The 26,067-nt window shown below is 45.0% G+C and overlaps 2 protein-coding genes and 1 long non-coding RNA gene across 3 annotated transcripts in view; 1 reads left to right on the top strand and 2 right to left on the bottom strand.

Moving 5' to 3' along the window:
* Window positions 1–996: 996 nt before the first annotated feature.
* Window positions 997–10,101, top strand: TACR2 (tachykinin receptor 2). Its single transcript, XM_062611669.1, has 4 exons — window positions 997–1,995; window positions 5,802–5,996; window positions 9,134–9,290; window positions 9,901–10,101. The coding sequence occupies exons 1-4, from the start codon at window positions 1,592–1,594 to the stop codon at window positions 10,099–10,101; spliced, it is 957 nt and encodes a 318-aa protein (XP_062467653.1). The 5' UTR covers window positions 997–1,591.
* LOC134160049 (uncharacterized) lies at window positions 1,844–9,140 on the bottom strand. Its single transcript, XR_009963414.1, has 5 exons — window positions 8,638–9,140; window positions 5,787–7,091; window positions 5,553–5,650; window positions 4,856–4,924; window positions 1,844–1,985 (listed from the first exon to the last, which is right to left on the bottom strand). It is a non-coding gene; the product is annotated as an uncharacterized LOC134160049 (long non-coding RNA).
* A 3,614-nt stretch (window positions 10,102–13,715) lies between the features above and the next one.
* LOC134160046 (hexokinase-1) overlaps window positions 13,716–26,067 on the bottom strand; it is a 39,464-nt gene continuing 27,112 nt past the window's right edge. Inside the window, exons 11-18 of the mRNA XM_062611666.1 lie at window positions 25,916–26,064; window positions 25,696–25,815; window positions 24,363–24,458; window positions 23,259–23,358; window positions 20,901–21,084; window positions 18,706–18,861; window positions 17,772–18,005; window positions 13,716–16,901 (exon numbers count right to left, since the gene is read on the bottom strand). Coding sequence (XP_062467650.1) covers window positions 16,757–16,901; window positions 17,772–18,005; window positions 18,706–18,861; window positions 20,901–21,084; window positions 23,259–23,358; window positions 24,363–24,458; window positions 25,696–25,815; window positions 25,916–26,064 — 1,184 coding nt within the window. The 3' untranslated portion in view covers window positions 13,716–16,756. The remainder of the gene's footprint in view (window positions 16,902–17,771; window positions 18,006–18,705; window positions 18,862–20,900; window positions 21,085–23,258; window positions 23,359–24,362; window positions 24,459–25,695; window positions 25,816–25,915; window positions 26,065–26,067) is intronic.

Below are 26,067 nucleotides of genomic sequence, written 5' to 3' on the forward strand. Positions count from 1 at the left end.
TGAGCTGGTGGAAAAGATCCTGAACTGATAAATACTGCCCTGCTGCAGGGGTGCCTGGCACAGCTGCAGCGCCAGCAACTGCCAGAGCTGGAAAACTACTGCCATCCAAGGGCCGTGCACACAGGGGGAGTTTTTCATTTATGTTACTTTCTGAATCCTGAAAACAGGTTTTAATATCTGAAACATTTTCAGCTTCCAGCAGAGCAGGCACAAGCTGGTGCCAAGTACTCTTTGAAATCTCAGCCTTGACGTGTTGCTTATATTTATGTTCTTTACTGCAAAGCTGACAGCAAGCAAGAGCACTGTGCTCTGAGCAGAGAAGGGAGCCAGGGGTTCCACTTTCCCATGAGGATCAGATACTCCTTCTTGCATGCATGAGGTCAGTAAGTTTCTACAGCACAGTCCTGGAAAGGGGATGGAGTGGTACGAAGGGGCAATGCCCCTTATTAAGCCCCTCAGCAACACAGGGCATGGAGTCTGGGAGCTGAGGCTTCTCTGGATGTTTCTATGCTGGACAGCAGCTGGAGAAGGATTTCTGGAGCTTTTGGTGAAATCCTGGGTGCCAGATTCCCACTGAAGCCTTACTAGAAGTCCCAGCTCACAAATGCCTCTATCTTGGCATTATTCACCAGTGACCCTTCAAGCACTAATAGGACATGTTGCTGTAATTTAAATAAGTTAAATCATACCAAATCTACTAAATATGGCTGGTCGAGACCTAAGGCAGTCGCCATTAAGCAAAATCTATTAAAAATGTGAATAAGCCTCCAACTCATTGCAGACAGCAAGACCATCTTGCTAAAACTGTGCTGAATGTATTTTGTTTCATTCTTAGGTGTGCAGAGAGCTTGCAGGAAGCCAGGGTCATGGAAATACAAGGATTGCAGGACTGATAAACCTGGCAAAGTACCTACCCTTGCATTTAAGTCTGTAAAATCCTGGTAGAGCAGCACATCCATTTCAGAGGTTATTTCAAAACAAGCTGGGGGGGGGGGGGGGGGGGGGAGGAGAGGGAAGCTTTAAGTACCATTTTGCCATGTTTCATTTGATGTCAAATCAGTTGTTTAGTTTTAGCCTGCAAGAGACTCCACCTCCTTTCAAAAGTCCCCTTAAACCCTGCAGAGAATTTATCCCAGCACAGCTCCTGCCTCACCCGTAACAGATCAGCAAAGAAAACCAAATGTCCTCCGTCCCGCTGAAGAGGATCAAATACCTGGTGCCTTGGAAAACCACTGCTCTCAAAAAGAAGGATTTCCACTTGGATTGAAGTTTTTTCTGGCTTGATACTTCCTTTTACATTTTCTTGGCCCTACAAATAATCTAAAGGAAAAGAGCTGTTCTTTAGTTTTTGCTCTTCAAGCATAGGTTAAAATGCCAGGCAAGGAAGAGTCCCTCGGTACCACTCATCTCCTGAAACTACATTGCATCATTTGGAAAACAGGACGAGAGGACATGAGACATCTCATCCCAATGTCTTTTTAACGGCACTTAGGTCATATGCATGGGGGTTCATAATACCAGCGTCTACTGCAAGAAAATGAGCAGATGCCGGAAGATTTCATTTTATGCTTAGCTGAAGAAAAAAAAAAACATGAGCACATTTTCCATTTTAAATGCTAGCAACATGTCACAAGCTGACTCCCTTGAGGACAGCAGCAATTGGACAGCAGTAACCCAGTTTACCCAGCCAGGCTGGCGAATTGCTTTGTGGGCTATCACCTATTCCTTCATTGTCATCACATCCATCGTTGGCAACATCACCATCATCTGGATTATTCTTGCACACAGGAGAATGAGGACCGCTACCAATTACTTTATCGTTAATTTGGCTCTTTCGGATTTGCTGATGTCCACTTTCAATACCATCTTCAACTTTATTTATGCCAGTCACAACGTCTGGTATTTTGGTGAGGAATTCTGCAGGTTTCAGAACTGGTTTCCCATCACCGCAATGTTTGTGAGCATTTATTCCATGACAGCCGTGGCTGCAGAGAGGTAAGAGGCGAATGGAGAAGATAAGATTCAAAAAATCCACTGTAAGCTGTAAAAAATTCTCGCAATACTTTGTGCAATTGTCCTACTCTCTCAGGTGCCTTATCAACAAGGTGGGAGGAGGGCCAAGCAAACAGACTGGGGGGTTAGATCCTAGTTATGGTGTGAAAGGAAGGCTCTTCTGGTTTGTCCCTGGTCTGAATCACACCCAAATGTGTAACAAGTGGAAGTGGATGGTGTTTTGTTGTTCCCACATTATGATCACAAATTGTTTCCCAGTCATCCTGCAAACCATTTTATTTATTTTTTTTTAAACCATGAGAAGGACCCATCATTTGGACGGAGCTGGAGTGATAGGAATATATTAGAGTGCTGAATGTATCAGCATCCAAGATTCTGCTTGTGAGTCCAGCAAACCACCAGAAATAATGGGAATTGGATCTGAAATGTCAGTCTGCTCCAAGAGTTCACAAGAATGACTTATTCCAAGAGGGAGGAAAGTAATTACAATGATTTTGTTTGACTTCTGAAGTAATTTGGCATTTTCATCATGCTCTTTTACATCTGCCAAGTCTGTTTTACTCAAGCTTAAATTTGTGGTCTGAATGTGTTTACAGTCCATTGTTAAGCAGCCTGATGCTGTTTTTCTTTTTACTAGAAAGAGGCCAAAAGTCCATGGGAATTTCCTCTTTTAAAGGCAATGGCATGTGAAAGAAGTTGAGGAGGTTAAGCTCCCTTCTAGGCTCTCTGCCCTCCTTCCCCTTATCCTTCCTGTCTGTCCATTACTTCCACTCTCTGCCTGATGCTGGAAACATCTGTATCTTTCCCATCCTATGTCTCTGCTTAACCTGACAGCAAAGGTCTTCCCTGGGGCAGCCTAATACTGAATCTAGAAAACTTGTCAGTCCTTTATCAAGCCCTCCTGTTGACTTTGCAGTTTTCTTCAGGTTTCCCCCATTCCTTATCAAGGATGTGAACCACAGAAGGCCCTCCAGGCTCCCTTAGGAGCAGAGCCAGCATCCCTCTGGAGCTATGCAAAAAGCGTTGCTCCGTGAGTCATTGGGGTCACGTTCGTACCTTCTGTCCTGCTCACAGCTTCGCTCACCCCGGCACGCCCAGCTGCAGGAAGCAATCGATAGACAAATCAAACCAGATAAACAAACTAGCAGGAGAAAGGTGGCTTTGCCCTGTGTGCCTGTGACACCTACTGCGACCCACACTGGAGCTGGGGATATGGCACAGCACAGAGTAGTGGCTTCTGTGGTTACTGGAAGGATTGCTAATAAGAACAGGGATGAGCGATACGTTTATCAGCCTGCAGTTGTTCAGATGAAAGCAAATCCCCATTTAGAAGTAATGACAGCTCAGTTTCAGACTCAACTACTCTTTTGCTGTTCCTTTTAGTAATGAGTTCCTGGTAACTGCTATTTTATACATGTGGCCTGCCAAAAAATATTATTTAAAAAACAAAACAAAATCCGTTTCAGCCTGTCCTCATGTCTCCCTACTCTCATTCCTTGTGGACTTTTGGTGAAAGTACCTTTACAGTCACATGGCACGGATCAGAACGAAAACTTGGCATCTCGCTGCAAACCATATTTAGCTATTCTTTGCTTAGCCTTAAAATAGATCCTGACACTGTCTCCTGGAAACTCACGGCTTCCATTTATTGTTATGAGAACTTGCGTCCACTTGGGCTCCGTTGTTTAACTTTGCTAAAACAATGTCTTTTGAAGCGGTTTCTTGTAAGGAAGAAGGCTAAGAAGTGACAGCTCTGTAAGTCATCCTTGTCTGCTGTGGGAAAGGCCCTAGCTATATTGCTCACTGTTGGGTTTACAGAAGACGGAATGGCTGGGTTCAGAAAGGACTTCTGGAGATGATCCAAGCCCCCTGCTAAAGCAGGCTCACCTAGAGAAGGTTGCACAGGATCACAACCAGATGGGCTTTGAATCTCTCCAGAGGAGTCTCCACAACCTCTCTGTGCAGCCTGTTCCACTACTCTGCTACCCTCAGTGTAAATAAGTTTTCTCTCATATTTAGATGGCACTTCCTGTGTCTCAGTTTGTGCCCATTGCCCCTCACCCTGTCACTGGACACCACTGAAAAGAGTCTGGCCCCATCCCGACCAGGATCTGACACCCACCACTGAGCATATCTGTATGCACTGATATGATCCCCTCTCAGTTGTTTCTTCTCCAGGCTAAACAGACCCAACTCTCTCAGCCTTTCCTTGTAAGAGGGATGCTCCAGACCCCCGTTTATCTCTGTAGCCCTCTGCTGTACCCTCTCCAGTACCTCCTTATCTTTCTTGTACTGAGGAGCCCAGCACTGGACACAGTCCTCCAGGTGTGGCCTCACCAGGGCAGAGCAGATGATCACCTCCCTCGACCTGCTAGCCACATTCTTCCTAATGCATCCCAGGATACTATTGGCCTTCCTGGGAGCAGGGCTTGGAGAGAGGGTAGAGGGAGCATGAGCAGTAGGGGGCAAAGGCAGCCCTGCCACACAAGAGTGGCCAGAAGACCTCAGCAGATTCAGTAAATCCAACTCCAGCGGGCAGGAGCTCTCCTTGGGATGCACCCCTGGCTGAATAGGAAAGCTTCCATCCAGCAGCCCAGGTAACACCTTCAGAACCTGCAACTCAGGCTGCTTCAGAAGCACAGTGGGTGGCATCGTTTATACCCAGGATTTGTTTCACTGAGAGCCACAAATCAATTCTAGAGAATATTCACCACTTGATTCATCCCTGACCAGATTTGAGCACTGTATAATACTGCCTACGATGAGCTAAAGAAAAGCAAGGCAACATGAAAATTTTATAGCTAAAAAAGGCTCTGCTGCCAGGCAGCTCTGGCTTACTTACTGTGCCGCCTGTCCATGCAGCCGCCCTCTATCCTGCACCAGCAGCCAGGCAGAGCTCCCTCCCAGTGACCTGGCCAAGAGACAGCACAGAATTTGTCAGATTTTTGCTATGAAAACAAGAAGGCAATTGGCATTTTCCACTTTGTTTTGCCTTTGTAACAACCATGTCAAAGCGTACAGAGAGCATGACAAGAAATGCGTACTTGATTATGTAGTCATTACGATACCATGCATTTCTACACAGGGAACTTAAAACCAGAGAGCACTGCAGGCTTGCATGTAATCCAATAGTCAGATGTGCCATGAGGGCTCTGAGCAGGTGTGGGATAAAAGGGTCAGCCTTTCCTTTCCTCTGCGAGCACAAGCACTTGAGCATTTGCAGGCAGAGGTGGGTGGCACAAGAGTTTTGCACGGCTAAGAATCAGTGGGGAATAATTCAGGGTAAAGGATACTCAAGACCCGTCTGCTGTTGTGATAACATGGGGCATCACAGGAGGTCGACGTAATTTTGGGGAAAAAAAGAGCACTTGGGCCTTTTTTTTTTGGTAGAGGAGGGAGACATGGCACAGTTTTAAACACTACATATCACTAAACTAATATTAACAGTTCACAGCATGAAATTCCAGACCAAGCACATAAAACATTTGAAAAATTAATTAAAAAAAAATTTAAAAACTCCAAGAAAGGAGAATACTTACGAAGACCATATCCAGAAGGCATAGATGGCTGCTTCCTCCTCATACCTTAAACCATTCCCCAAGACTTGCAGCTGCTCTCTTCAGAAGATATTTAGGCCCTTCAAATTATTTATAGCATGGAACCTATCAAAATCTCTCTATAAATAAAGCCCACTACACCATTCTGGTGAGTTTTTACACTTGCTTACACTGTATTTGTTGTATAGATTACCAATGCAACTGTAAAAGCATTACCTGTTTTTCTTGCAGGTACGTGGCAATAATTCATCCCTTCAAGCCCAGGCTCTCTGCAGGAAGCACCAGAGTCATCATAGGGATAATCTGGCTGGTGGCATTTGGGCTTGCCTTCCCACAGTGCTTCTACGCTGAGATCATGATGGACAATGGAACGATAAAATGCATCGTTGTCTGGCCTGATGATGTCGGCTCAAAACACCAGCTCACGTAAGAGAAATGAGAAAACTCCTAATTCATGCGAATGTTAAGTAGGAAATTCATTTCTTCTCCAAACCATTGGCTACAGGGAGAGCGGGCAGGGTGGAACCACACAGCAGGGGAATGTGGGTGTGAGGCAGGCAATCTAAGCTCAGTTAAAGCCAGCTGTGGAAAAAGCTGCCAGGTGATCACAGCTCAGGGCAGGGAAGGGTGATCTATCCTCCCCTGCTCTGAAAACTGGTTATAAGATCTAGAAACCCCAGATACAGGGCTCGGTGGATTTAAGAGAAACCAGCACAGCCTGGTTCCAAGGATTTTGGATTTGCTCCCTCCATCAGGCAGGAAGAAACTGGGTATCTTTAATGCTGAAAAGCTACACAAATGTGTAGCTTAAAAATCAGGCTGCTCTTTGGGTTAGGGGAGGGGTGGGAAAGAGGAGCATGTTTCAAACATCCTAAGGTTTTATAGATTGACTTATCTGGGCACACATCTGTGCTCCCAAAAGCTCCTGACCCTCACAGCAATTTCCTCCTGCTTTAAAACATGATTGTTCAGACACATGGAACAAGCCATACCTTGCATTTTAGGGGATGTGCTGTGATTAATCATTATTCAAAGCACATGATACACAGAGTAGTTTGAGAAATTTATCAAGCAAAACATATTTATACTAAGAAGTAATGGAAGAACTGCAGAAAAGAAACAAATCCATTAACAAAATGGAAACAATTTTTCAAACCAAAACAAAGTTCTAAACCCCCCGTGCCTGTTCTTCACTGTGAACTGCTTTTGCCCAGCTGCATGTACCAGGGACATTTTTCCCGTCTCAGTCTTCATTTCTGGTAGACAGCTGGATGCCTCCTATGGTTAGTTATTACCAAATCAACTGTTTTTCACACTAACATGTGCCAAGTTTCAGGAGCTCTATGTAAGTTTGGGTAACTTGCAGCAAATTCAGCCACTGGTGCCCAGTTGTCCCCAGTCGCCAGAGTCACAGAAGAATAAAGAGTAAAATCAGGCTCATGTCATGTTGGGTGATGCTCCTCTCAGGGGTCCTTGGCTGGTAGCCCATGGCACATGCTGGGGAACACAGTGTGCAAGCTCCTGTCGATTAAGAAGGAGGGGTAATAGCTGATTGCTTTTATGTAAGTCACTGATGACTCTTTCATTTAGATGAAACTTAGTGTGGGGTTTATTTCTCCCACAGCCATGGTTTGAAACAAGAATTTCCCAGTATAGTGACAAAACCTCTGCAAATTGGAAAGGCTGGTCCTGAATGTGAATAATGGGGCAGGTTCTTTCTGGGATCCCCAGCTTAGGAGCAACAGTTCCTGAACGCAGAACATGACTTCATTCACCAGCTTACTCTCCCTGAACAGCCTCAGATTTGCAGGTTGCAGTAGTTCTCCTAAAGAGGAAGTTGGAAGCAGTGCTCCCCAGAAATCATCTTGGGTGATGGAGCTGTTGGGACAGATGCCTGCAATACAGACCACTGAGAAAAAAAGCCATATGCCATTCATGTGCTAGTCCAAATACAGAGGGAAAGAAATATTAAGAAACCCAAAGAAAAAAAAAAAACAGAAGTGGAGAACTGGGTTCCTCTGTTGACTGTGGGTTCTCAAAATCCTTCATAGTTGAGTAAAAGCAGCCTTCAAGATTTCTAGACTTCCGAACAAAGGAAAATCCTTTTCTGCAGGAAAAATGTGTATAAGTATGATAGAAACAGGTAAAAAAAGACCCAAACAATACTGCTGTGACTGCCAGTGCCTGAGAAATACTGGATGCAAAGGGACTGAATCTGTAGAACTTTAACCAAAATAAAGAACTTTAACCACAAGAGGATTATTTTATTTTTAACTCGTGACAGGTTAACTTTGCAGCAAAGCAGCACAATTACAACACTAAAAGTTCTTTGTGTCATGTGCCACTTAGGCTCCTATCCCATCCTGCTCCTCACAGGATGGGAACTCTAACAGGGCTTTGCTGATTAGACCTTCAAAAGAGGTACTGCTCTGAGGACAGTTGGGAGAGGTGGAAAACAGGCAGGGACTTGCCGTGTTTCACAGATACAATATTTTTCTATATGCAGCCATCACTTTGATACCTGCAAACATTCCAAGCAGCAAACACCTCCGTGCACCCCAACACCCATTTTGACAGCCCTCTGCAAAGCAGTGGACCCCGCTCGCTAAGGCAGCAAGTAACTCCAGGGTGTTGTCATGCTGAGAAAGACCATTTGCACCCAGCCTTTTGTGGCCATTGCCAGCAGCCTGTGCCAGAGCCCTCCTGCCTAATCCCAGTTTTTACACTGTTTATGTTAATTTGACAGCTGCTGTAACTGAGTGAGCAGGTTGTTCCCTCCCTATAAATGGTGGTTGCTTAAAATAATTGACCCCCAGCATGAAGGAATCAGCAGAAGCTTGCAGGGTAACGTGGAAGGCTAAGAAGGGCTGAGCTAAAACACAGCCAAAGGAGGTGCCAGCACTTTTGGCTGGAGCAGTAACCGAGTAAGTAGCCTGTTGGTGATACGTAATTTTGTGCACACACACAAACAAAACCAGCCAGCAACACAAATACAGCAATAACTGCCATTCACTTTCTGCATGCTGTAAGCAGGCAATATTCCTTCCTTGCTATCTCAGAGTCTCACCTGATGGCTTTGTGCACGCTGTTAGCAGCCAGCTACGTCTTGCAGTCCCCGATCCAGGTATTTTCACTGTTGCCAAATTGAGCTGTTGACACCATTGCATTTGTCAAGTTACTCTGTGGTTTTCAGAATATCCCTTTTCAGTATCTGCCATTTAAAGGTTCGTATCTTTACAGCACAAGTCTCAGATGTGTCTCTTTCTCAACTGCTATCTTGAGGGATAGCAAAGTTCAGTGCTCTCTGGTAAAAAACAAACCATATTACTTCATCGTGAAAGAACAATGAATCCAGTCCAAGCACTAATCGTTACAACACAAGAGAGATGAGCTTCTGCTCTTTACAGAAGTCCCTGTAACAATGTTTGTAGACAAAATTTCTGCTTCTTTATGCTTTGAGGTTGAAGTTAATGGGAGCCAGGCTTACATGTCCAAATGGCAATTTCTGAGAGCCCTTCAAGAGACGTACTGACTATGAAAACGTGCTTGTTCTTCTTTTTCAGGTATCACATTGCAGTGATTGTGCTGATTTATTTACTGCCTTTACTGGTGATGTTTGTTGCGTACAGCATTATAGGAATTACTCTGTGGAGCAGTGCAGTTCCAGGCAACCACCTTAACAGAGCCCGCTACGAACACCAAGTTAATGCCAAAAAAAAGGTCAGAAGTGAAACTTAAAAATAATTACCCTCAACACACCAGTGCTGCTGGCTCCAAATCCAAAATGAAGCTTGCGTTTGATACAAACTCTTGTGGGACTGGGCATGAAAGGTTGACAAAATGTTTTGGGCTGGGGGTAAAGGGCATCACCCAGCAAGGATGAAAAGAAATTGCGATCTACATGTGCCAGCCATCATCCAAGGAAGAAAGGCTCACATCAGTAGGCAGCAGGCCAGTTCCCAGCAGTCCTTAGAGAGTGAAGCCACACAGTGCAGGATAAACCAGGGCAAAACTCTGGACAGGGTGGGAGAGGTTTCAATTCGACAGCAGTTATTTCCCTACTACAGCTCTCTGATGTAGCTGCAAGCAGTTCCTCTGCAGAAAGTCCACTCGGTGCACCAGGAATCATTTGCTCTAACTCTCAGGCTGTTCCTAGTTTCCACCATCAGTGCTGGGGGTTTTTGCCCTATCAGCTCAGGTCTACATACCATATGCAGCACTTCAGGAGTAGAAAACAGACCCAACCCAAATGCAGCATTTCCCATTTCCCCAGAAGGCTCATATGATCACCCAGAGGCCCAGGAATAACACAGTGGTTTTGTTTTTCTAGTTTGTGAAGACCATGGTGGTAGTTGTGATCATTTTTGCTGTCTGCTGGCTGCCCTATCACATATACTTCATCCTGGGAAGCTTCAAGGAAGACATCTACCAGCAGAAATACATTCAACAGGTTTATCTTGCAGTCTTTCTCCTTGCCATGAGTTCAACAATGTACAACCCCATCATATACTGCTGTCTTAACCAAAGGTGAGTAGTGTGCATGTGAGTGAGCAGAGAAAACAAAAATCTCAATCTGAAAAAGCAAAAATCTCTGGAGGTGAGAACAACTGTGATTTTCAACTGCAGTACACAGGCTAAACAGACAATTTATACTCTGCTAATAATGTGAGATGAGCCACACCATGAGATTTTAACTCAACCCTTAAGATTTTCAGCCTCTGAACAAAGCACAGGTAGCAGGCATATGATCAGCACAGCCACTGTTGTACACATTTCCACACACAGACTCCCTTATTTCCAAGGAAGGAGCGAGGAATCTGTAACCCCTGCCACGCATCTGCTGACCTAACGCTGGGCTGGGTTGGCCAACCATTCCTCCCAGACCACCGCCCTCCCAGCACAGCCCTGTGCCCCTCACACAGGGCCTGGGCTCACTCCTGTGGGCAAAGGAGCAGCCCACGGGTGACCTGCCTGGAGTCCCGTCCCGGCATGCTGCCGCGAGCGAGGGGCTGGGAGAGCACAACCCCGTTGTGCCAAGAGATGTCCCTCTTGCTCCGTGCTAAGGACGGGCTGCTCCCGGGGCGCTGGCGCGGCAGGAAGCCGAGTGTGGGGAGCTGCTCTGGCTGCCCTGCGGATCTCCATGCGAGATCCTGCCTGCGCATCCTACTGACAGACCTCTCCCTAATCTGCATCTCTCTTCAGCTTAGCTGCGTGGGCAGTGAGCAGTGAGCTTTAAGGGTATTTATTATACACCTTATCCAGCACCTCCAGTGCAGTTTCACCGCGTTTTCACCGGAAAAACGCCTAACTGCAGGGTGATGCAAGGAAGCTCAGTCCTTAGGAGCATTTCTAACAGCATCCTGCCCATAAACTCACAAAAGGGGGAAGCTTTGCAGCCCATTCAGCCAATCCGCACTTAAGGCCAAACATCCAAACACATCCTTCTCCTCTCAGAAAGCAGAGAGCTTCCTCATTTAATTATTCATGATTTTTAAAAAAGCTTCCAGTGGGAAAGCACACGTATCTTCCTCTGTGCAATTAAAAAGATGAATTCACCATTTCATTTCTTTTCTTGCATGTACAGATTTCGTTCTGGCTTCAAATTAGCCTTCCGGTGGTGTCCATGCATAAAAGCAACTGAGAAAGACAAACTCAAACTCACGTCCCCATCTCTTTACCAGACAACCCACAGGAAGTCAAGAACAACAAGTTTTGATACAGAAACTCAATTGAATGAGAAGGAGAAGACATCATTTACCCCCACCCAGCTAACACTCTGATTTTCTCCTCCTGTTTCTGGCTCTATCCTAATTCAGAATTCCAAGGCAGCAGATTTGTAGAAGCCTGAGACTGGTCTTTTTTCTGGAGCAAGTGTTTCTGTCAGGATGTTTTTATATGCCATCAGCATTGAAAGCACCCTACTGATAATGCTTATATCCACGTGGGCCCAAGTATCACCCAGCTATGGATACAGGTTCAGCTCTCTCCTACACCAACAACTGCAATACAGAACACAGAGAGCTTGCCCGTGAGGTCAAAAGAAGCAGCAAAGCAGACCTGAGGCACTGCCAATCACTAGAATGATCAATTATTCTCTTCCAGATGGCGACCTCCTTTCTGTTCCACCAAGACACTTAAATCTGGAAAAGGGGTGATGAAGCAGAAAGGCTGGAGCACGTTTAGTCCAGTCTGGATGAACCCTTGGGGCTACGTGTGCAGCTAAGTCCCATGGCCCAGCAGCCCCATGGTGGACATGACTGTAGAGCAAAGGCAAACGCTAACACATCCGGACTGAAAAGCCTGCCCTGAAAATTTTCAATTCTGAGTCTCATGCCTGCAATTTCATCAGCACTGTCCCACATCAGTTCCAAGTGACAAACAGTTACTGAAGATGTCTTCGTTGGATGCATTTCTATTACCTTGTACCAAAATGTCATTTTCCTATTAAACTGTGCCCAAGTGATTTCTCCAACTTCACATTGTTAATTGTTGTGCCTAATTTGGAAAGTGAGAGTCTCTGAAGGGTCAGTAGCCTGGTGTGTGATGCTCACTGGCTTGGTCAGGGCTTGTGGTTACAATCTGAATCCGCCTCCTTTATCTCCTCTTAGTCCTAACAACAGTCTCCCCATCGCTGTCTCTTCCCAGATAGTCCCCTTCTCTTCACTTTCCAGACTTACCCCATATTTATTGTCACTATTCTTCTCTTTTCAGATATGAAAATAAAGGCTGAAATACCATCTTCAAAGCCTGAGTTATTATGTGCAGGCATGCAAATCAAGAGAAGCTGCAATATAAACATATATAAAATACAGCATTTAATACTGGTGCGATACTTAGCACCTCAGAATCACCTTCACCTTTCATGACAAGTTTGTATATACTATCACAGAGACATACATTAGCATACAAAAAACTCCTACAATGTCAGTAAGATCCAGTTATTTAAAATATTTCACCTTGCTCTGTGAAAGCAAAACTACAAAGGATTAAATTCTGCAGTAAATTCAGAAAAAAGATTGTGGCTTGAACTGCAAGAGTACTCGGGGACATGACTTCCCCACTTAACCTGCCTCACATCCCTGGCTGCTGTGGAGAACAATTATGTCACAAACTTGTCTCACTAATGGGACAACAGAGCATAGGGTTGTATGCCCTTCTTAGAGAGCTCATTATTTTAAACCATTCCAGCAGGTAGTGTCTAATCTAGAAGTTATCTGTCCAGCCCTCTTAATTGGCCAGCTTGCTCTTCCCAAGACTGTACCACTGGTGCACACAAGGGAGAGGAAGAGCAGAAAGAGGCATTTAGAGCCAGCCATCCCTGAGCCTTTTTTGAAGGAATTCAAAGCAATTAGGGAGGGATGCTCTGCAAGGCACAGATCTCTGGGATCAGACTAGAGGTTGCAAAGACTCTTGCTCCAAGGAACTGAATGGCACATACATGCAGAGTTCACTATTTCATATATATAAGCTGTACTTCGCCCATGCTCAGCCAATGTAATTGTAAGGCCTTTAAACCCTTTAAATCCTGCAGCTTTCTAACGCAAATCTTCTTAGACCAAACAGGCCTATCTTCAGCATCACAGCTTCCATCATACCTTAACACAGCCAGCAAGAACCTATTTCAGATGCCCAAATGTCACAAGTGTGCTGGCAGTCCCTCCCCTGTACAGTCCCTGATAGTCACCAATGTTTTCTGACAGCTCAAGGCATCTTTCTCCCTTGTTGAGATGCAGGAAGCAGAGGATTGATGATTTCTTCAGGTCACAAGTGAAAGTCCCTGTGCCCTGAAGGACTCACACTGCAGATCCTGAAAAGTTACTCCGGTAAAACCAGCAAGAGTTAAGAAAGCAGAGATGCTCTGAGCCCTTGTTAGATAGCACAAGGCATGCCAAGGCAGACTACAGTACTTCCGTGATATATGGGGTAAGGGGAACACCATGCTCCATAGTAAATACATGCAATTCTTCATATAAATGTGACTAAATAATATGCAGCAGCAAAACACCTCCGGGTCAGCAATAAATCCCTCCTCTGCACAGTCACTTGTACTCTAAGCAGCAATGGAGTTCCTGCAGCCAGCAAAGAATAATATTTGGAAAAACTAATTTTTATGGCAAAGGAATGAACAAAAAGCACAAAACGGGGTTCAGAAGTTCAGAAACACTTTATTTTGCCTTCTGCTATTTTCTTAAGAAAACAAAACTAAACAAAGTCTGCTTGTTTTAAAACCCATTCAAAAGGCTTCTGAGAGAATCCCCAGAGGAGTAAGGAGCAGATAACATTACAACAGTGGTATGCAAATGGTCTTTTCCCCAGGAAATATAAGATTCTGTGTCCATATTGCAGTAATTACATGTTAACAATTAAGAGGACTAGGATTTTCTTCACCAAGCCTAAAAGCTTTAAGTAAGACATCTCAGTCATTGCTTGGATAACACTGGAGACACTTCTTCAGACATTATAGCTTGTGATTCACTTGGAACAGCTTCCTAGAGGTAAGAAGTAGTCTAGAAATGGAAAGCCCACCAGATCTCCCTTTGAAAAAGAACTGCCGTGTCTTATCAACTACATCATCTATGGTCCACAATAGGAAGAATTGTGCTGTTAGAAACACAAACTCACACCCTAGTTGTTATGGGCTGGAGCCAATAAACAAAACAACCTATGCCAGCATCTTCAAAATTCAGTCATCCCAAGACCAAGCTTAACTTTCACTTCTCATTCATCCTCTATCCTGCACTGACCCAAGCCCTCAGATGCTGAAGAGCTCCAAACCCAGGTCCTTTGGGACAGCTCACACTACCCCTGTAGCACTGCTGATGGCAGGCATAAGATTTGCAAATATTCAAGCAGTTAAAATGCAACATGTCTCCTGCACCCAAAAAGTTTCTCACCTTCTTCTGTCTCCTATTTGGGGTCATAGCTGCACATGAAGGGTGTCAGCAACTATTTAAGCTGTAACATAAAATGGGTTATTGGAGAAGCACAGCTTTAGTGTGTGTGCAAAAGGGTCTTTCAAAAGCAACTCCATCACAGGATGCGCAAAACAGCAGTGTATGAGAACCTAACACTGTGATCCTGCAAACATTAAGCCTATGCACACAGGGAGTGTAACAGACTCTGATATGCATCAGACTTCTCTGGGGACACAGCGACTGTAACATATCCATCACTGTGTATCTACCTAATAACATTGGTTTTGGTGCAGTGCACTGAAGTTTTCCTGCACTGCAGATCCTCCTGCATGAGGTGCACCCAGACAAACTACATGTCCCTAAGACTTGGGCATTGTCAGCTCTGTGCCTCTGCTGAACTACATTAGGAAACACGAGGCATAGGGACCTGGGCAAAATCCACCCTATTTGAACCTGACCCCGAATACCCGGGAATAAAAACACACACACAAAACACAGGCACCACTGGGATTAGTTTGCAGCTCTCCCTACACAATAGCTTTTCCCAAAGCACTAAGCCACCAGCCAACAGCACCTCTTCCAGAAAGAACCACTAAACACCAGTTAACGCACATCAAAAAAAGTTTAATATTTTCACAAATATCACGTAACACTAGTACCAGAGCTACTAGTGTGCAAAGTAAAAAGACTCTCTACCTTTCCAAAACCACTTAGGCATGCGATTTTTCAGGTAGACACACACTTAAAGCTGCAATGACTGTGACTTACGTGTTACTTTACAACATTCACTCACAGTGCACCATAATGCGTATTGAAATGATACTGATAGGGCAATCCAAATCTTAGGGGAGTGGAACAAGGACTAAGAGGAATAGCCTGCAAATTTCCATCTACTTTCTGCAGGAAAAGGCAGCAGGGAAAACCATGCAGACATCTCAAATTCATTTTTGGTAGAAGAGCAGGAATTAAGAACTACTGTGTGGTCTCCCTCGTTGCAGAAAGTGGCGTGACTTGCAAATGTTTTCAACTGCAATGTTTTTTAACTGTGTCTCAATTTAAGTAATGTGACTGGTATGCAAATATAATAATGGCACTGACTCGACAGAGGACAGTATACACCAAGTGTATATGATCTTTGTTGTTGCTTTAAACCTTGGGATAAGCTGGGTCTGATTTTGGCTTTCTGGTTTGTTTAGTTTGCTCACCCAGGTCATCAAAGGCAAGATCAAAATCAAACCCTCATATTCCTTTCTGATCACTAACTCTAGCTGCATGTTTGTGTTTTGAGTGGCAGCTTAATTAACACTATTAAAGATTAAAGCTTTGTGTGGAAGCAAATACCCATTTAAGGCGAGACGGAAGTATACACATCCAAGTGACACTGACTAGGCTGCAGATTCAGAAGAAGGGCAGCTGTGGTGCCCCGATCTAGACTGACAAGAAGAGATAGAAAATAGTTTTTATAAGAACTCTTAAACAGAAAAATACAGCACAACCCTCATAGAGACCATAAACCTACCAGTTTCCCAGCTCTGGAGATTTGGATTACCCCAACCACCAACCACTTTGTTTTAACTCTTTAGGGATTTCTTGCTGAGATGTGACAGATTTCACCCAGTAACACAACACTATTCACAGAAGCAATGGGAAATACCAGTGGAATCAGATCTGTGGGACAAGGGCATTTACTTTTACCATGACAAAACAGGCATCAAGGAAGCAAGTAAGTTGCACTGTCAAGTCCCACTATAGTTACGTGCGTGCACAGTGCTGACACACCATAATGTTTTCACAATCGCTTTAGACGAAACAACAGCAGGTAGATATGCAGGAGGGAACTGTTGCTTCCCCTTCACTGAAAGCATCAACAACCAGGTCTGGTGGGCAGTGTGCTGGCAGTGCGCTTATCAGGGATGCTGCAAAGAACACATTTGGTACAATGCAACGGTAGCTCTCAACTTGGGGGTAATTTTGTCTTAGACAACAACTGATTTTTGACAGCTGCAGAAATTACAGACTGATTTTTCCATGACCTACAGATGGGGAAGGTACCAACAAGGTGAATAAGAAACATGCAGACTGGGGTCCAGAAACAGGAGATATTATTAACAGCACACATTCTATCTTGTATCCTACTTTTTATGTCATTAGCTGTATTTTCTTTTTCCCCGATAAAGCAGTGAGTTCTGGGTTTTTACCAGTTCTGACTATGCAGTCGCTGCTTTATGAGAAAGTGCTCACAAGACAGAATCGGGGCCACGATTGTAGAGTTCAGTTCTGCTCGGCATCGCGAAGCCTGCATCCCACTGCTGTGATGAGTGCTGCCCCTTTCCCGCTACCATCTTCTGATAGCAGGAAGGTCACATCGCAGTTGGGTGCCAGGTCTTTGACTGTTTGGTGCATGATCCTTGAAAAGCTGTAAAAAGAAACAGTGGCAATGGGTGAGGGAGGTCCTACACCTACAAGAGTGTAGCACTGCCACAGGCCTTTACAATGCCCCTCCCTTAACTGGGGAAAGAATTAGGACTGTCATGGCTTAACCTCAGCCAGCATCTAAGCAGCACACAGCCACTCACTCATCTCCTCCCCCCAGTGGGATGGGGGAGAGCATCGGAAATGTAAAAAGCAAGAAAACTTGTGAGTGGTTCAGATAAAGACAGTTTAATGGGACAGACACGAGTGTGGATTTGAAGACTGGGAGCAGTGGGAGTTAAAGGAAAAATGCACTTGCATCCCACCCTTGCCTGTCTGTCTTTGTGGGGTTAACCCAGATTGCTAGTATCACAGCAAAGGGGAGAGAAGATATCACACACAGTTGTCTCATTCCTACACATCTCTCTCCATGCACACCAGACAGGGGCACTAGTCCTCTCCTCCTCCTGTTGCAGGCTCTTTTAGACTCCTGCCCTGACCTGCCATTGCTTTGCAGCCACCCATTTCCTCTGCACACTCAACAGAAACATCTTGCAAAGAGGCACCAGTCATTTCAGCACTGCTCTCTCATTGCCTTTGCATAGCAAAGAGATCCTTCCCTTGCTATGCAGTTTCCAACACGTTCAGCAAGCTCTGTCCCCTTCAGCTTGTCACTGCCCCAAGGATCCTTTCCAATTCCTTCTTGTCCCTCTTGTTGCCCTTTAGAAAGCCCTGGCCCCCCATATTTAAAACTTTTAAACAAGCTCTTATCCTAGCAAATAAAAGAGACCAGTTTGGTGCATCAAGAAAAAGGATGTACAAGCAACAAGCTACAGATCACAAGCAAATACATGCAGAGAAAGTGAATACTTACTGTGGATGTAGTTTGTACAGAGTCCCATCCACACCAACCGTTATCTCCAGGTGCTCTAATCCTCTGTTCTCCCTAATTTTATCTACCATTGCAGCCATTCCAGCACCGCATAACTGAGCTGCTCGCCTTGACACCGCTCCGCACACTGTCTTCACAATGATACTGTCATCACAGGTGCTGTTGAGCCCCAGCTGCTGGAGGATGGCTCGCACCTGCAGCAAGGCTAACCTGTCACTGCAGATGCAGAAGAGCACAGTGTTAAAGATTTCCCTCAGTCAAGCCACTGCCACAAATCCACTGTATTGATGGCTGCATCCATGCATCCACACCAGGCAGAAGCCTTTCCTACCGGTGCAAGAGACCTCAGGGAGTGCAAATTCATTCACAACAGCACCATTCTGCAGTGTAAGAGAGGGGTACAAGACAGCAAAGGAGGTTCCAAGTCCAGCTCTGCAATGCCTCCCTTTCTCTTTTCTTACCAAAGGGCATTTCAGGAAGATACTTTTCATGCCCACCTCAGGGTTCTCCCCCCCTTAAAGACTGAACAGGCTTTGAGATTGCTTTGAAATACAGTGTCCAATCAAGACACAAAAATATCCAGTAAAGAAATCCTCATTCAGTACAACAGCTATAGCTACACACACACAAGGGGCACAGGAGAATGGCTTGATTTCCAAGCAAGCAAATAAAATAATACAGTAAGGGAACCCCTGACAGCTCTTCCCATGATTTAGCAGTAAGCATGACTAGGAATTCAGATGATGTTGCAAGCAGTCCTCCTACAAATGCGCAGCCTCTTACTGAAGCCAAAATTATCTCTGGAGAACCAAGCAATACTCTCCCGCTGTCCCTCCCCTCTAGCACTGTCATCTCATGACACATGACCACATAATGTTAATTCACTCTAAAACAGCCTCCTGTGCAGTGTTCTTACCTCTCAATCTGAGAAAGGAACTTGGTTTCAAAGATGTGTCTGGTCTTCAGTGTCTCTGAAATCTGGCCTCTGAACAGGAATCCCCGTTTAGTGAAGTCAATCAAAATATTGCGGACTATTTCCCCCAGGTACATCCCACTGATCATTTTCTCATACCTGTAATGAAAGACAGCAGCACAGCTCAGAGGGACACTGCTCACATTTGCAAAGGCAGCAGCATTGCAGCTGTATTATCAAACAGGCGTTCTGCCCATGCACATGCCTGCGTATAGACTGTGTATTTCATGTCCCAACAAAAAATGGCCATTTACTAGAAAAACTGGGAAAGAAAAAGTATGAAGAGTCAGTGGGAAGCCTTGTGAGCCCATGTACATACACTTCATCTGTTCCTCACTACCACGTTCCCCCAGCCAGGCTGTTGTTAACGATGGCTGGTATTTCTACCAGATGGAAGAAATGAAAAACTGCCACCAGAGAGCAGAACCATGCTCAGATGAAAGCCAGATTTGCCATGTGTTCTCCAGTGACAGCTCTGAGTAGACCCCAGGGAAAACATATCTCCACTGCACATCTGGGAGCCCTCTTGAAGCATGGCTGAGACCTTCAACAAAAGAAATGCTCAGTGGCTCTGTGCAGCAAAATTACAGGAAAATCACAATGTAGTTGCTGCAAGTGCAGCGTTTTTATGGGAATCCTGTGCTACAAAACCCTGGGAAATGTAAAAGATGTGAAAATGTACATCCAGCATGTTCACCGAATCACTGCCTTTTAAACTAGCAAGCTGGGTGTCCATGGTTGGTTTAAGCTTTTCAGTTATTTCCAGCACTCGTTTCTAGTATGGAACCAGTAGTCCAAAAACCACAGGAAGAAACCAAGCTGTCCTGACTTTGTACACAAGACCTGAATTTCCCATGCAGGTCTGCCCCCAGGATAGAGAGGGAGAATATTCTCCATCTGCAGATCTCTTCCAAGCACACGACAAGGAGTGGCCCATGACTGATGCCTGGCAAAGGTACATGGCAGCCCTGTGCTGAGGAGGGCAGAAGTCTGCTTTGCACTCCTTCCCCTCCAGCATCATTCTGGTTGGAAGGGAACATCTGGGGGTCTGTTAGTTGTGCCATTACCAATGAGCAGTGAACACTTCCACTTCTTGAAAAGTGCATTCATTAAAGCATCCTTTATTTCACTTCCTGAAGCTCTAAAGCAGGGTTTCTGCCCTGAATTGAGTGGAGCCCAGCATGCCAGCCCACTGGAAGCAGGCCACGCAATCCATTTAATACTATGAGCTCTCTCAGGCTTGTACCCAGCAAGTGTCCTCCCTGTTGAGTGCCTAACTCTCTCTGGAATAAATTAATCCCCCCTGGAAGTCTCTGCTAATGCCTTTGGGTTCTTACTCCATGCCAACTCTGCTGCTGCATCAGGCTTGCTCAGTGTCAGCTTGAGCCCTAACTTCTAAAGAGCTTCCCAAGGGACCTTCCAAGTTGTCTGCATCCCCCAGGTTTTCAGGCAGATTTACTCTGAAAGCTCCTGGCATCAAAGCATTGCTGCAGAGAAATTATGAAGAATTGTAGTCTGGGCACGCACCAGTCACAATCCAGTTTTATCAGTGCTGGGTACACCTCCCTGTCAGCCTTTTCTTGAAGGGGACAGGGAAGAACTTGCCCAGACAAAAGCTAGACCCCCAAAAAGCAAACTCCAGGGCCAGTAATTAAGGCAGGTCCTCTAACATGATGTCCAGAAAACTGCTTGAAATAAGAGCTAGCTACAACTGCTAGAAAGCTCCTGAATGTTTTACAGTGAGCAGCTCCAAGCTCCAACCATGCTGGCTGGTCTAAGCTGAAGACTTCTAGAGGCAGAGCCCCCTACAAAGAGTTCACCTAAAAGAGATTAAACTGAGACCAAGAACAAAAGAATGACAAGCCATTTTAACTCCCTCAGTACAACACAGGATGTAAAAAAGGGTCTCTTAGTAATTTCAAAGCTCTTGAAGTTCTCACCAAAAACCCTGCTGAAGTCCCATGGAAGCAAATAAGCTTCATAAAAGCACAGAAGAGGGAGATACCATGGGACCGCAGGGCTACAGTAATTTTCCATTCTTAACCTCTGCCTTCTCCGACTAGGAGAAATCAAATTCTCTCTTAAAAGCATTTCAGGCAGCCTGGCTTATACTTAACACACCATTTATCCTGCAGTACCTTTGCTTTCCAGCATTTAGTGAATAGTCATCAACTGCTTTGTCATATATTGTCCTGATATCATCCAGGCATCCATTATCCCCAAATGCTCCCCACTCTGTGTTCACGCACATCCGTCCTTGCTCACCATCCACCATCTCTATGTTTCTCATCTCTTCCATGTAACAGGCATTGCTGCCAGTTCCTGAAAAAAGGAAATACTGAAATTACTCTTTAGACCAAAACAAGCCAGAACAAGCACTACAGCCCTGACAACCCTTCTGGGGGATGTTGAATGTGCTTTTTCTGAATGAAGAAGTCAAATTATCACTTGAAATGTCACCAAAAAGTCACACTCTTCAAAAATCCTAAATTGAAGGAGAATATTATGGCTATGGTGCGCTGCTTAAGATGGCTCACAGAGGAGTCCTGCCCAGGCCAGCTGGGCTGAGGGTCCCATGCTACAGGGAGGAGCAGGGAAGTGCCAAGGAACAGGGAGTGCCATTTTTTGGCACACCAACCTTCATGCACTACTGAACCCAAAACCGTAGCCAGCAGCCAGCTGGATTTTGAAGTTAGGAGCCACCTTCCACAAAGCCCAAGGCTCCACAAAATTCAGGGGAAAATTTGCCGAACTGAAAACCTCAGCAAGTTCTGCGGCACAAGGCAAAAGAAAACCCCAGGGGTTTTACCAGCTAACTGCAGGGTAAGCTCAGATTTTGCTTGGGGTTGTTTTTTTTCGTTTTTTTTATCAAATTGCTTAAATAGCTTCTCCAGCAGTTACTTCCATCTTGAAATGATGCCATATCAGATTCTGCTTGAAGGAGATCCTAAGGAGTGTGGCAATTACAAAGTGCTCTATGTACCCAGAGGCCTTAGGGAGCAAAGACTTACTAGCAAAGAGAGGCAGCTTTTACTGCTACCTGGAACAAAGGTTTTCTTGAAGTTGCCTACCAAACTCTTATGTAACCCTGCATCACACATTCTGCACCAATTATAAAAGCAAGTCTGTTTTCCTTTGCAATTTTTCTAGGGTACTGTATCAATAAAGTCTGAGCAAAACTAGATCCTCCCACACTACTCCCCTGCTGCAGGAATGCTGAGCCACAGCACAGGGTCTGGCAGGGAGGGGAGAAGTCTGGGCTTGCAGACCAAGACCCAGGTTTGCAGGACCAAACCCAGTTGTAGACCATCAGCACTGGCCAGCCTCCCAACTCCAAATCTCACTGTTCAGAATGAGGTAAGTAAGGGCTGCCTGAATATGTGAATACCTATGCAATACAGACTGTTCAACTGAGAAGCTTCTAGATGATCTCCTGTTGCCAGAAGATGAAAAGCAGAGACCTGGACTCATCAGTGGCAGCTTCCAAAGTACTCAGCAATGGAGACTAAGGCATTGGCTCTCCTGGGCAGGAGAGGCAGCACTGGGCAGAGACAGGGCACCAGCATGATGTGAACACGCCCTTGCAAGAATATTTTTCCCTGACAAGCAACAGCAGGAAAGTTCACGCACCTCCCTGCACTGAGGACAGCAGGACAACTAGCAGGCTCATGCAGCTCCTCAGCAAGCACCATCAGTCTAGCCAAGGCAACTCAAGCAGGGCAGAGGAAGCTGTTGGAGCCCTGGGGATTTCACGCTCATTATCCCAGATGTACCCAGGCCACCTCCAGTGCCCTGCTTTGCACACAGGTACGCTGGCTGGAGAGCATATCTGGCAAGGCTGCAGCAGACAGTCCTCAGAGAACGTTCTCAGCTCCCCAAGGACACGCTGTCCTTCCTGCAGGGAACTCTGTCCCTGAAAACACACCGCTGACAGAGCTGCGCAGACACGACTTCCTACCCACACTGCACTGTGCTGATTCATCCTGGACATTTTCCAGCTGTCTGGAGGAGAAATTGGTGGCATTTGATTTTCCTCCAAAGCCACCTCACAACTGAAAGCATTCTTAAAGCTTGCAGGTGCCTCATCCCCTTCTCTCACATTGAAAACTGTGGGCTACCTGACCACACTGGCAGGGAAACTCTGACAGGCTAAACTAACAAAAGGAGCTGGTGAGGCGGAGTCCACATTTGCTCACTTAACAAGCAGCAAAGTGATTTTCCCAGATAAAACAGGCAGGATCTGATCAGCACTACAGGCTGTGCTTGTATCTCAGTTGATCATGGACAGACCTAAGCTGGCTGTTGAATTTCATTCCTAACTCCTTCTTGCAGCTTACTTCTGAAGGGGTAGCTGTTAATCTCAAAATCTTTCACTCCTGGACACCCCAGATATATTTTCAGTTAACCTCAGGGATGTGTCCATAAGAATACAGACAGACAAGTTGACATGCTGTTTAATAAGAAAGTGCTAAATAAAAAGCAGCTCTAACACATACCCACAATGAGTCCAATTTCACAGTTTGGGTCTTCATAAGCACAAGTCATCATTGTGCCCACTGTATCATTCACCACAGCCACCACATCCAAGTCAAACTCCTTTGGAAGACAGAAATACAACAGTGAGAACTTTAGAGCAACTCCTCACACCAAAGGGGACACAAAAGGAGCACACCAAAGGGGGAGCCATGAAAACACACTGGAAACAACTGCAAATACCAGCATGATTTTACACATGCAAAAATAGGAACTTAATCTTCCAGCAGGTACTAAGGCTCTTCGCGCACTCTACATGAGATAGACTATGTCTTCAGAAGAAAGTATATTCCTGTATATATGTTCTCTTTAGTTCAGGTAAATTTAAGTACAGATCTTGCATATAGACACATGATAGAGGGCTATTGCCATTCTGTATTACAGCGGTGCAGTAGCAAATCCAGTAGTAAAAGTTTTAAATCTCTTTTTCACTTCCTGATAGAAATTCTGCAAAATTAGTGATCTCCTCAGGCTACTTTTCTTCCCTTCTTAGAAAGTTTCAGCTAAGCTGCTTGAGGATTTTTCAAGATCAAGAGCTGGGGGGGGGGGGGGGTAGGGAACGGGAACTGTCATTTAGGGTACACTGACATGCATTCGCACAGTCGCTATATTGAAAACTCCTCCTTTCTCCATGCTCTGATGCAGTGAAAATTGCCATAGGGTTTGAAAGAAGTCTTGAAAGTTCTGCCAAATTTGGAAAGTTAGAATGATGAGGGAAAAAAACCAAACCCCAAGCAATAAAAGCAAATCCCCAGCGTAGCTCATTTTGAGAAGCAATTTCAGTTTGGTGGCTGAACTCTCCCATTTCCACTGTGTACTCTCTAGACTGTCCTATGTCAGTCAGGCTACATGTCAGCACCAGAGCCAGCACAGCCACATGGCATTGGCAGAGCTATACCTGGACCTGCTGCAAGGCAAACACCTTCTGTCATGTACAGGAGGCACAGCCCATGTCCTCAAAGCACACAAACCCTATGAGAGGAAGCCAGCCTGACCCATGAGATCTGTCAAGTATGGAGGCAAGGGAGAAGTAGGAGGTGAAAAACAAAACCAGACAAAAACATTACCTCTCTCCTTTTAATTCCTTCTCTAAGCAAATACACCACATCCTCTCCCTCACAGTCTGTAGCTTTGAAACCTTTTGTCCAGTTGAGAAGGATACCCTAAAAAAAGAAAGAAAATAAGTTATCAAATTTCCTGCTGCATTACAAATTGCTCCCAGAACCCTACAGTCCTCTAAGGGATGATAACTGAGCATTTCTATCTGATAACTCCCCTGTATTTGCCCGCCTCACCAAACCATAAAAGCACAAAATCACAACGCCTCACACAGGTGACCAGGGGAAATCACACAATTCTGACCCCACATCCCAGGCAATGGGCATGAATATTTGTGGCCAGTTGGTACGTGGACTCATAGGGACCCTCAGGTCATAGGAGGTTCTCCAGGATTCACCAACATGGGTGCTATGTTTTGTAGAACAACTTGTCTTCTCTCTCCATCACACTCCAAAGTCTCCCTGGCTTGACCCAGCCTCCTGTCATCAGCAGGGTGGCAGTATTTTAGAGCTGGAAATTTGAATGCTGCTCTGAACATCACTGCCTATTTCCCCCTTCCTTATATATGAATAGTCAATTTATTTTCACTAAGACTAGAATGTTACTCTGTACACTTCAAACGCTTTAGTATTAGGTTATACTGAAAAGCCTCTATGAAAAGGAGTATCTTACTATATGTGAAATTTGCATCTAAAATTACTAATCATGCTAGGTCTCCAAATTTCCAGAGCAATCGAAAAAACTATAAAAAAGTGTGTCACAAGGTATGTCTTTTCCTAAAAAAAAGCACTAAGTACACAGGAAACTATTTACAGCTGCACAGGTGGAGTTGGTGGAAGTAAGTGGCAGTGAAGAAGTTAAACATGAAAGTGAAAAGAATGTCCCACTTGACAGGGACATGCTGTAGGCTACACTGTCACCCTTAGGGTGACATAGCCAAGCAAGCCCTGGTCCATCTGGTCCATACAGTGAGACGAGATCAGCTGGGAACAGGCACTGGCAGCACGGATGGACTTTTGCTTACTGCTTGCAAAACTAGGGAAGTATCACAGTCCAGCGAGTTTATATGATTGGAAAAAAACATGATACCTTAAAAAATGGATATCACCACCATGAAAAATTTAAATGCTCTTATCCATCACAGCATTGGGCTGAGAAGCATTTGCTTTGTTACCTTGAAAGGAACTATTTATAGGAACAGCTGTACTGGTCAGGGTCAGATCATGAACCCTCCCCTCGTACAACCTTCCTGTAAGTGTCACACAGATAATATGAAGGCAGATAAATTAGGCCTAGCATAAGCACAAAAGCAGATTCAAAAGATACTAAGAAGGAACTTACAGCATCCAGACTGGTCTGCTTGCAAGGGAAGGAAAACGTGAAGCCTAGAGGAAGTCGTGCACCTTTTATCCCCATATAATCCAGGAAGTCAGAAATGCAGGTAACAATGTGATCAAACAGCTTTAAAGAGAAAAGTCATACATTTGAAGTTGTACATGTTACATGCTCTTAACAAATTTGAAAAGCAGCAGTGCTGCTAAGGAGACAAACAAATACTCACCTCTTCTCCTGTTCCCTGCATCACCTCTATAGGAATGGCATAGATTTTGTTGTGCATCTCAACTGTTCTTCTTTTACCACTGCGGATTTTCACCAGCAAAACTCTAAAGTTTGTCCCTCCAAGGTCAAGTGCCAGAAAGTCTCCATTCTCTG

Source organism: Pezoporus occidentalis, unplaced genomic scaffold (genome assembly GCF_034315485.1).
Source record: "Pezoporus occidentalis ecotype Australia unplaced genomic scaffold, CSIRO_AGI_Poc_V1 ctg155, whole genome shotgun sequence".
Classification (NCBI taxonomy): domain Eukaryota; kingdom Metazoa; phylum Chordata; class Aves; order Psittaciformes; family Psittacidae; genus Pezoporus; species Pezoporus occidentalis.